Genomic DNA, 12,180 nt, shown 5'->3' on the forward strand with positions numbered 1-12,180 from the left:
AAAAAAAAAAAGAGGTCCATGCAGGTTACTAACACTCCATTAATTGCAAAAGGCTAAATTTTAATGACCATGTTTATCTACAGAACATGTTCTTCTACTCTTCTGCAAGTAGTCCTTACATGCTGTTTGGATGATTCACATGCACGTATTCTAAGAACGACCCATCTAGAACTCTTTCAACAAGAACTTCTCCAACAGCATTTATGTCCTGAAAGAAAAAAAAAAGGATATTTTATTGAATATCAAGATAGTAATTAATGTGTTAAGAGATTTAATTCTGACTGCTTGAGTTACCAGTTAACAAAATACTGATTTCAGTGGGTTTACATCCATGTTTAAAGTTTACTGCCTAACTTGCTACTCCTTAGTGGTAAACACTGCAACATAAAGCAAGAGAAATCATTATGAAACTTGAAATAAATGAGAATGTGAAATGCAGAAACAGATTAATTCAGTGATTACACAAAACCCAACAATGCTAATACTCTTTAATAAAGAGTCTAATTTGGTGATGCATGTTATATTGCTGTGGATAGAAATACATACTCAAGTCCTAGCTATACTTTATGAAGCTATATATGTGTGAGCTATCATTAAAATGCTATCATACATAAGTCTGTTTCTGCCATGTGCATGAATTATCGGTTCAAATTAAGGTGGTTCTTCACCCCTGCCCTCCATTTGGACATAATTTTCTTTAGTGCTTTTGCACCATTTGGAAAAAATGATGTTTTATATCTTTCTTTGGGATTTTGTCTGGATGAGTATCAAACATAAATATAGGAAAGCACTTACTGATATTCTTGAGAAATTCTAACAGCATGTTAATGCTTGTGCTGCATTTTCTATTTTACAGCCCACTCAGCAAACAGCTGCAGCACCTTTCAGAAGTACACCTGTGTCATCTTAGGTTTTTACAGAATAAAAACAGGTTGTTGAAACAACTTTCATTTAAAGTACGTAGGTTTCCATTTGAGGATCTCCAAGTCACTTATAAACATGAGTCAGAGGCATAATACCTGTTAAGAAAGGAGGTAACGGAGTACCTTTCCCTTGTCCCACCATTAGACAGCAACAGAACTGAGGACAGAATCCATAAGTTGGCACCTCTGAGTACCAGACTATGCTGTTTCTGTACACATCTGCCACGCTTCATGACTTCATGGTACAGTTATCTGCTCAGTACTTTTCATGACTTCTTGATTGTAAAAGGTGTGGAAGAAGATACACATAAAGAAATCAAGTCCAGTAGTTTGCAAATACCATTACTCACTATGTAGTCTTCATAATGGAGTGTATGTCTGAGTTGAAGATGCCTTATAAAATTTCTGCTGAAATAGCTTGGATCTCTCCCAGGTGTTAAACAACAAATCGGACAACACTATAAATAAATGGAAGGAAGTATTCAATTTTCATCTTGGAGGTCTTACAGAAGAAATATTATCAGTGTTTAAAAAACCAGAAATGTGGAATAAGTGGATCTGTTATGGCCAAATAGCATTCTTTGAGCAAGATGAAGAATACTGCTAGGCACAGTGCACTTTCAGATCAGCTGTCAATTACGCTAATCCCTGCTGTGTAATTCGTGTCTGCAGACATCCCAAGGACTGTCAGCCTATATAGATCTGATGGTTAATATAGTCCCCCCTACTAGCTACAAGAGAACAGTCATGCAAAAGCATTTGTTTTACCCAATACAAAATTTGTTTATCATCCAAACAATTCATGTATCCATGTTTTATCATTCAAATAACAAACTAATAACAAATAATCCATTTGTTTATCATCCAAACAGTCGCTTAGATGATAAAGTGCTACAAGAAATATACAGGATTTCTCTGGCATCAATAACAAATTAATTCATCTGTGTGCTTACAACAGAAGTGCCTAAAACACTTAATCAAAAGAAAAGCTGAATTACTTCCTGTGGGTTCTCTGTAATATAAAAGTTGCAGTTGCTGCAACATTTATTTCTTCAAGCAATATAATGAGAACACTGTGTGTATGCTAAAAAGATGATTATCATGGAATACATCGTGTAAATATACTATGTGTAGACTAAAACCAGCTTTATGACATGTTATGGTAATGAGCATTATGATACAACACGCAAAAAAATCCTATGCCTTTCCTAGAACTAGAAGTCCGATGTGTTTATTCTAAGTTTGAAATAAAAAGATTGAAACAGCTGTGCCGAATCACTTTTTCAGGTACTCCTGAAATCCTGAATGTTACTCCAAAGGTATTTCGGAATTAAAGGGAAGGGTCAGCGTGTCAGTAGCGAACAATGAAGTGCACCTCTCAGCATGTTCCCTCTCTTTGCTTTGTATTAATGATGTGGTGTCTACAGTTTATAAACCAACTAAAGCAGTATGACTTAAAAGATCACATTTTCATTTCCCTGCTCCTGCTTACAATTTTTACATTATTTGTAGGCAAACATAGTTCTCAATACTAGTTTTTACATTAGGTTTCAAAGAAATGCGCAACAGAGGCTGTATAATGCATATTACTCACGAGTCTCTCAGGATCAGCTTGTATATGCAACTCTGAATTGAGCAAAGGATTTAATAATTTTCCAAGTTTTCAGGCTTAATTCTGCCCTACAGCTACACAATCCAGCTATTTATTAATTTGCCCTGAGTAAAAAAATAAGAGCTTATAGATGGATAGGTGTGATAAAAATTATTGACAATTATTTCTGTTGACCAAAGTAAATACAGAGTCTAATCTGAAAAATACAAAATTTGGCAAAAGGTTATACATTAAAGCATTAACTCAGATAAAGGTGAACACAATATACACTCTGAGTGAATGCTTCCTTTAATTTACTCGGAGCTCTGGCTCCACGATAACTTACTAACATGATCATGGTTAAAGTGGTGAAAGCTAACCTGCAATGTAAAAGGGAGTGGAGCTGATTTCCCCCATCCCACCCGCTGCGGGAAACGGGAGCGTTGGTTGATTTGTCTACATGTCCTTCAATCTGTAACCTCTCTAAAACACCTCTTCTGCGAGATGTGAGAATCGGAGTCTAAAATGCCTCAGCAAATAACGATCAGGGAAATCAATTACGCTTGTCGAGATCTGAGTCTACACCCTATGGACCTCAGTCCTACAAACAGGGTCACATTAAGACCTTGCAGCCTCCGTGGACCTTCAGAATGAAGCCATTTATGTGAAGTTATCTTAAAAAAAAAAAAACTGAAAACCCCACTATGACAGACTCCTATATAAGGCCACATAAGCAGTTCTCAAATTATAATCTCAAAGCCCAGATGAGAATACACAGCAAATGCAGCACATAAATCTGAGTTAGGGCAGTAGAAATAGCACATGCGGGATTTAAAAGCTGGCAAGTCACTGAGCCTAATAATGCTTGTTGTCTTGGCTGTAAGTAACTGTTTGTTGTATCCATCATAAGACTTCCTACAGCATTCTCAGTGCTTCTACCAGCACTCACAATGATAGGAGGGCTAATATTTTAAATATTACATGCATACACGCTTGCCTGTGAGAGATGGGGAGAGGGAATGAATATAGATACATTTTTCCTTCACTGTAAAAACCAGTTAAACAATATATTTTCTCTTTGTCTATTATCTCCTATCAGTAATGCTTGCTAGAATTTATCAGTTTAACATGTGAATTCAGTAAAATATATAGTTATGTACATTACCACTGCTGTCCTTTCTGATCTGTGGTAAGTGAGACAGTGGTCCATTAGCTCATCCTCATCTACTTCGAACTGGCAATAAGGACAGGAATATCTGGGAATAAGAGGTAGTATATTGTTAGTGGATGCAGATAAAACTGACACCTTTTTAGTACTACAAGCAATAAAAGAAGTATTTAGATTTCTTTGGCCAGATATCATTAGGAGGTTCTTTTGCCATAGCTAAAACACGGCCTGGGTGTATGACATGTACCTGGGTGCGAAGTATGCTACACCAGCAGGTCAGCCTTACGAATGGACACTGCGAGCACTGCACAGAACTGTGCCATCCATGTCAGGATCCAGAAAAGCACTCTTAACATAACCATGACCTTAGAGAAGACCAGATGAAAATACTGAACACTACAACTATAGATATTTGATAAAAGCATAATTGAATTGCTGTGATACACTTGGAGCATGTGTGACCAAACTACCAGTTCTCAGGAGCCCTCGTTAAGTATCGACACTTTCTCGCAGAGGATTCCTGCTTAGCTTTCAGTACAGAGTATGGTCTTGTTGCATGGTGGAGACACTGTTTTCAGGTTAGTGCAGTTTTCAAATGTGAATGGATAAATGTTCAAGTTTTTCTGAGCATCAGAAGAACAATAACTGATAAGGAGATAGGTCTTCTAAGCAAGCAACCTGAATAATGTGTCATTTAGGAATTCAAACAGCGAAAAGTACAGGGACTTGAAATTACATAAATAAAAAAGCATTTTAATAATGATATCAACATTGCTCCTAATCATTAATGGGCAAAACTAAAGGCCATTGAACTTCAAGACCTCAGTCATTCTAGAACTGCTACACACCTAATCGATTGCTCTAACAGGTCCTGCCCTGAAAGAGAATGAAAGGGACAAAGAATTTGAACTTTTCACATACAACACACATATGTTCTGTAAATATATATATTCTCCCTATATACTACAGGTATATAAATAAGAAAAGCTGTCAGTCTTCTTAATTAAAAACTATTTCTGAAGAACAAATTATTAGAAGAGCACCAATTACATTTAGATTATTATTAGTCTTATTCATTCTGGAAATAACCAACATTTTCAAGGAGTTTTATATGAAAGTAAACATAATTCTCCCCCAAGAAAAATAGCAAAAACTGCTGACTTGTCAAAATACGGTTGTTTCTACAAAACAGGTCACATGGAGCTAAATTCTATCAAAATCATACTAACTGCAAGTAAAATGTATTATTTTGTAGTTATACACAAAAAAATAATTAGCATCCATTTTAAGTACTATTTGAGTATTATGATGTAAAAATATTAGTAAAGAATTCATGTTGAATTCTATGAAACATAAACAAGTTCCAATTGAAAAAAAAAAAAATCAGAGAATTCTTCTACCAGTTTGACTTTACTATGTTGGGATAACAAACTCAAAAGTGCTTTTACAATGTCATCAACATTGAGGTCTACCTTGTTACATCATCTCCAAGTTCCTGTACAGGTCCATATTTTTCTATATATTTTTCACAAGTCCTTAAATGAGCTCTCATTTCACTCAGACATACCTAAGCAATGAGAAGCAGCAGCTTGTTATGTTTTATACCATGACACATTCACGCTAATACATCACACTGAATATTTTCTAATTCAAAGCCTTATTACAACATTGTGGCTATACCTAGGGAAGAATACGCATCTCCTTCGACTACTGGCTCGGGTCCTCAAGCATTTTGTTACTGGTTCAGTATTGCTCTAATACATTTTATAATAATAACATTCAGCTTATGAAAGTAAAGTCAATTTCAGTGAAATAATTATTGGTTTGTGGTGATTTCATTTGTCCCTTATGTTGGTCCTTAATATTTTGGAACGAAATTTGGGAGGCAAAAGGGAAACATTTCTCGTTTGGGGAGGGGGACCCTCCCAGTTCACTTCTTCCTCTGTTTTTAATGGTGAAAATCTAGACCAACTCTGTTAAAAACAAAAATATCCCAACGTGAGGACCCGATTCTGACCTCAGTGAAGTCATCACCAAAACTTTTTTATAGATTCATTAAGGATAAGATTTGGGTTTTATATTGCTGCTACTATTGGCTGTCCTATTTCCTTTAACTCAGAACCTCTAAATAATAAACCTGGTGAAGCACAATCGTGAGGTATTTTCTATGACAAGAAAGAATATGAAATTATATGAAGTCGCCATGTTGAGATATTAAAATATTATTTGCACAGAAACAGTGCAGATACATTAATATTACTTACAGGTTATTCTATATTCCTAACCTTTAAACACTGATGACCGCTTCTGGTGAATCTTGGTGAAGAAATTTAATATAACCCTGTCCCAGATGTCTGTGCCATGGCTCCACTACAGGCAATCATCCTGACTGCAGATGCAGCAGAATGAAAACGCTCAGGCCGCAGTCACTTAATTGCAATTTCCACTCCCCGAGTGGAAACCGCAAATGAAGTTAGGTTTATAGTAACACAGCAATCCATGCACTGGCGTGACTGAGACACTGCAGGAGCATTTGCCAAGGGTAGTCTGCCAAATCTCAGGAACAACATACAAAGGTGTCTTGACACGACAGTGCATTAAGTGCACTCTCCTTTTCAACATATCTTAGTGGTCTCACTGGTGGCTTTATGCCAGAAATACAGCCAACACTTTCTGCAGCCATAAGAAAGATTATAAACCACTGCAAATATCCATAATCAGGTCACTTCTTGTGCTCTGCCACTGAACAGCAACAAGCATTACTTAAGCTCTACTAAGTCTTGAGAAGCCTAGCTAAGCCATATGTAGCTCAGCACTTCTTAACATACCTGTTACAATTGGTTTCCTTCTGCAAAACCCAATTTAAAGAGAATTGAAATTAAATTCAATATTTAGCTACTGCTAATATCAAGGTGTTGCAGTTCATGCATTTCATTGTTAGTTTTAAGCAGATCTTTCCCAAATAGAAAATCCATGGCAAAAAGGTAAAGAACCAATAGTGTTAACAATAAACAAACTTTTTTGCTGCCTTTCTTATGTTCACTGTAATTCCCCGCAACCCTGCAAATAGCAGTCTTTCTGAAGTTCACACATTTACTTGCTGGTTTACATTTTATGGTATTTTCACACTGCTGCTGTTAGACAAGAAAGATTTAAGGGTACTGTTTTGCAGTTAGCAAGACAAGAGAAATTATAAAAGCCAGATGTTAATCCGTTCAGAGAAAAAATAAGAGGGAGTCAGATCTAAGCTGTACAATCTCCTCCCACAAAACAACACTAGTATAAAAATATGAGGAGAGAGCAGGACTGAAGAGTGTTCATTACACAGAAAGAATCACAGAGTAAATATTCACAAATGTGGGAGGAAATACTTGGGTTTATATGAATTTTCAAGTAAATATATATTAATTCAATCTTGGTTAACTGTTTTTCCTATTGATATATGCCCTGTCCTCCACCACAAAGTCCCCTTAACCTTTTGCTCTGCACCTTGTTTTGATGAAAAATGATTAACATGTTCCAGTTCAAACAGTAGCATTTAAAACTTAAAATGCATGTGAGTAAGTGGTGTTTCAAAGGCTTTAGGAAAAAGGAAGCCTTTTTAAGGAAAAAGGCTCAGTTTAGGTAGCTTTACCAAAGCGGGGGGAGGGGGGGGGGGTGTTTAAAAAAAAAAAAATCACAAAATTTTATATCTTTATCTTGTATTTTAATAGATGCAATTGTGGCCAGGATTTCTATAATTAGGCAATTGTAGTATATTAAAAAAAAAGTGATTTGTTCTTTCTCCAGCCAAAGCCAACATAGGGAGTCAAGAAGATTCAGCTCCCATAGGTTTAGGCTTGAGCTTAACATTTGCAATGGCACTGACAGAGTGTTTTAGAGCTCTTTTAGATATGGAACTTGATAAATCACAAAAATGTATTCTTCCATCATTATGCTGGTGGTTTCTCTGTTTAGACATGCCCTTAAAATGGGATCCTAATAGTGTTAGTTCTCGTGCATGGATACATCTCTGGAATTATTTAGTAGTTAACGTGCAAGGCTGCAAACCTGTGTTTCGCATTCTGTGCAATTTTGGTATGTGCTCTCCATCTTCTTGGCAATATCAGTGGCCGGAGTTCCTTCAGAAGGAAGATAAGCGCGGCAGTAAGGGCACGTCCACGCATTATTCTTTAAACTTGCAGAAATACAGGAATGACAGAATCTATACATGGAAAGAAATGAAAACAAATGTGATAATCCCCCCAAAACTTGCTTCAAATAAGGCAGGGTATATAAAAAAGAATCAAAATTTTGCACCAAATGCATCCCCGGTGTAACATCGCGGGATATTTGTTCTTAGGATATATTGTTAAGAAGATTGTGGGTATTGTTCCTGCAGCCCTACTTGTGTTAAGGGGAGCACTGAAAACAGACAGACTGAGCACCCTGGTAGCACCGAAATGTATATGACTGTGAGGACTAATTTCAGCGCAGAAGCGAGGGACCCGTCCCCTGTGAGCCGGGCAAAGCCTGCAGTCCATGATTTCAAGACCTGCCATCACAGCAAAGATGATTTCATTTTTGTAGTGTGGCTGCTGGCCAATGTCGCATATACTGATAGCTTACTGTAAGTCTTCCTGAGCCCATAAACAGAAGAATACTCCATGCCGCTTGTACGACGGACAAGAATCCAGGTTAAGATGAAGGAATTTCTCCCATACATGATGAAGTCCAGAGTTGGAGAATTACACTCGGAGGTTTTAGGCAGCAGTTGCAGGGAAAGTGTTAGGTTGTTGTGTGATAAGTGGCTCGCTGATCTAGCCATCACAGGGTTTGGACTGGATAAAGGCATACCTACCTCTGGGATTGTCCAAGCCACTTCACTTCTCTAGTTTTAGTAATAAAAGCAGATTGGATTAGTGGTCACTGCAGCTGCTTTTGAAAGCTTTTTGTCAGTTACAGATATGACAGATAAGCTTTGGTGAATCTTCCTGCAGAGATTTAAGACATTATTGCCCTTCACTATCTGAGCACCATTGCAAAGCCCCAGTGCTAATGGGACAGGAGATGGCCTTTCTTTGCATTAGATTATGGCTCCCCATCACATCGAGACAGCGATCTGAAGGGTCTCAGGTAGAGTGACAGCCTGGGGCTGCAAGGAAGGACAAAGGAAAGGATGCATGCTGACTGCCGGCCCCTCTGGCTTGGGAGGAGGTGGAAGGAGCTGTTGTGCCAGACTGCAACCCACAGTGAGCACGTTGCTCAGCCTGGGTGAGTGTGCAGGCAGCAGACACATAAGGGCGAGGAGGTGGCAAAAGTCCTTGCACCTCTACCATAAATTTGCACTTGTGCCTCTCTGCTAAGTACCACAGCCCTGCAGCAGAAGCGGCAGGAGCAAACTTGTGTCTGCAACCCCAGCTGCATGAATGTAGTATTTCACTTAAATAAACTGCTGACTTTGCACTGAAACAGGTAAGGAGCAGGAACATCTTCCTTTTTGCCAGTTCTGCCTGGAGATTTAAATGCAGTAGCTTCCAGAAGAGAGGCACCTAAAATCATAAATCACTGTGGTCGTGATCAGCAGATCACTCAAACCAGCTAGTACTGGCGGTCAGGCTGTGCCAACTTAGGGTGTTGCCACTGGCACCCTCCTGTGCTGCCCCTCTTTTGAATCACAGAATCATTTAGGCTGGAAAACACCTTTAAGATCATCAAGTCCAACCACAGACCAAAGGTTACCCACCTTTCCTTCTGTCTCCTCTCCCAACTCTCCAGCCCAGCAGAAGGTATCACGTGCTTATCTCTCAGATATTTCTACTCAGTTTGGCATTTTAATGCAAATCCACCTGCTTTCCCAGTTGCTCAAATCCTAACCTTCGCACCAGAGGTGCTAAGTCATTAGCCCACATTGCCCCCACCAGCTCTGCTATGTAGATAGCAACTCCAGCAGAGGAGCGGAGTTGGAAGCTGAGGCAAAACCTTCTTAAGCCGCTGTAAAACAGCTTGCCAAGCTTGCCAGTGCACTCTGCAACAGCACTGCTAGCATACTTAACAGCCTGTGATCGATCTATAGGAGGATTTCAGATGTAATCTCTTCTTTGGAAGCCTTCTTCATATATAGCTCCACGGAGCCATGTAAAATACAATCAAAGCCTAAGTCAGACAGAAGGTGGTATTTTGCAGTTACTTCACAGAAGTATAAATGATTACACGAAGTGCAAAGAGAGTGCAGCCAAGACCCAACGCGCTCCCTGTCCAAGGATAAACTCTGAATTGTTACACACGGTTTGCCCTCGGGCAGGTTTTAACTTAGATTATTCCTGTACTTTAGACAGGGTTGAAAAGGTTTCTTTGTTTCCCTGAGGAACAGATGAGTCTTCTATAAATAACCCTGTACAAGGTTCACACATGCTGTCTGAGAGCCTTCCCCTTTTAATTTCACAAAATATAAAATCAGATTACCTTTTGCCACTTTGTTCACCCTCCCCCTAAAACTGTCAGTAGCAGGAAAAAAGTTAATGTAAAGGATGGAAGGATTGGTGAAGAACAACTACACTCATGCATTATACACAAGTAGTCTTTTGCTATTAGTCAGTGATTTGTTCAGTTGACTATAAAAAGGATTTGCAAGAATTTCAGGTTCAACAACAAAAACCCCTCCACCCCTAACCCGATTTATCACTCTGCTTTATTTGCTCAGTCCGTACCTAAACAGGTAAAACAAATAAACAAACGAAACTTAAAACAGTGCAGGTAGCTGAAATAAAACCTAAGCATCTCAGAATATTGACCCCGAACATTGCTAAAGCCCTACTTTTCTTCCCCTTCCGTTTAGCCTCCAAACAACTGCCTCAAGTCTCTAGTTAGAGGCTGCATAACACTTCTCAAATCCCACAAAAGCTAATACATTCGTTCTTGAAGATACTGAGGGCGCTGTAAACAGTTGCCTTTTTAGACATACATACATGTGTATGTCTCAGCTCAGGAGCACATCGTTTTCCATGATCTGTGACCTGGAATAAATAATAAAAACAAGCCTCTCCAGGTGAATAGCAGAAAAGGCCCAGCTACTCGGCCGGATTTCTGTTGAGAAGGAACTCTGCAAAGTTGCCTATAGTTTTTGAGGCCAACAAGTTGTCCTGGAAACTAAGAACAGGCTCAGAAACATGCTAGGAAGCCTTTTATCCTTTTTTTGCTTAATTTTTCCAAAGTTATTCCTAAACACTGGCTGGAACCATACTTCTGACTGCCGTTAGCACTGGGATGCCTGTGCCAGGTGCGATGTTTGTAAAGGGAGTCACTAGCAGATGGTTCATGTTTGTTCTTGCATTTTACACCTGCATACGTTGCTCTGCGCTGATTCTGTTTGGGATCTTTATGCTATGCTTGCATCTGGACAAGACCGAGATTAGGGGTGATACTCCAGTTATGGCTCATATTAAATTTGTGGTGAAGCCAACCATTAGAAATACTCGCTTGGAATTTGAACCAGAAGAACACACTCACTCCAGAGCAGCTGGTTTTACTCACTGATTTTTCAAGTAGTCCAGAATAACTGGCCTTATCCTAAAGCAGCTATCCCAAAATTGGTTTTCTGGCATATCCTAACCCTAAGCAAATTTAGCTGGGATTAATCTAGATGTACTTCTAAGTATTTAACAGGAAAAAAAAAATAGAGCGCAGGTGTCCCAACCTCTCTCTGGAGTCAGCAGAGAAACAGACACAAAGTTGTTGACCTTCAGTCGACTGAAGGTCATTCAATCTTAAACGGGCCGACCTCGGAGCTGCTTACCTGTGCCCACCGCCTGCGGAGGCACGCGTACGGTGCTGCTGCCCTACCCTTACCTACGAGTAAATCCCTGATGAAACGCGATCGCTCGGGTATTTTCAGTCCCTTCAAAGCGGACTTTCCCCTTCTCCCTCGGCTTTTCCCTCAGGCCTCTCCCCGGCGGGGCAAACCCCGGGTCTCCGCACCCCGAACCTCTCCCACGGCCAGACCCCACACCCCGACCTCCCGCCTGCCTCCCTCCCAGGGGCGCGCCGCCGGCAGGAGACGTCCCGGGGCCGGGCTACGGAAAGCCCCTTCGCCCGGGCTGGCGGCGGTTCCGCCGCGGGGCTCCGGCCCCGGGCACTCACAGGTGTCCGCAGAGCGTTCGGACGGGGCGGTGCAGCACCTCCAGGCAGACGCCGCACTCGAAGGAGGGGGCGGGCGGCTGCCCCGGGGCCGGGGCCGGCTGCTGCTGCCGCCGCCTTTCCCCCGCCGCCGCCCGGCCCGCGCCGCCGCCCAGCGCCGAGCCCATGGCGCCGAGCCGAGCCGCGCCGCGCCGCGCCGCGCCGAGCCGAGCCGAGCGGAGCCGAGCCGAGCCGACCCCCGCCTGCGGGAAGCCCTCGCCGGGCGCCGACCGCCGCCGGCCCGGCACGGAGCGGGATCCCCGCGGCGCCCCCGCCCGCCCGGCACGGCCCGCCTCACCGCCGCGGCCCCGACGGTGAGGCCCCGGCGGGGTCTCAGAGAGCGA

At 41.1% G+C, this 12,180-nt stretch overlaps 1 protein-coding gene across 1 annotated transcript; it reads right to left on the minus strand.

Annotated features, from left to right (window-relative positions):
• Positions 1 to 11,964, minus strand: RNF125 (ring finger protein 125). Its single transcript, XM_072855032.1, has 6 exons — positions 11,801 to 11,964; positions 7,733 to 7,886; positions 5,155 to 5,249; positions 3,680 to 3,770; positions 1,274 to 1,381; positions 1 to 208 (listed from the first exon to the last, which is right to left on the minus strand). The coding sequence occupies exons 1-6, from the start codon at positions 11,962 to 11,964 to the stop codon at positions 116 to 118; spliced, it is 705 nt and encodes a 234-aa protein (XP_072711133.1). The 3' UTR covers positions 1 to 115.
• Between the last annotated feature and the right edge of the window lie 216 nt (positions 11,965 to 12,180).

Source organism: Ciconia boyciana, chromosome 2 (assembly GCF_034638445.1).
Source record: "Ciconia boyciana chromosome 2, ASM3463844v1, whole genome shotgun sequence".
Taxonomy (NCBI): domain Eukaryota; kingdom Metazoa; phylum Chordata; class Aves; order Ciconiiformes; family Ciconiidae; genus Ciconia; species Ciconia boyciana.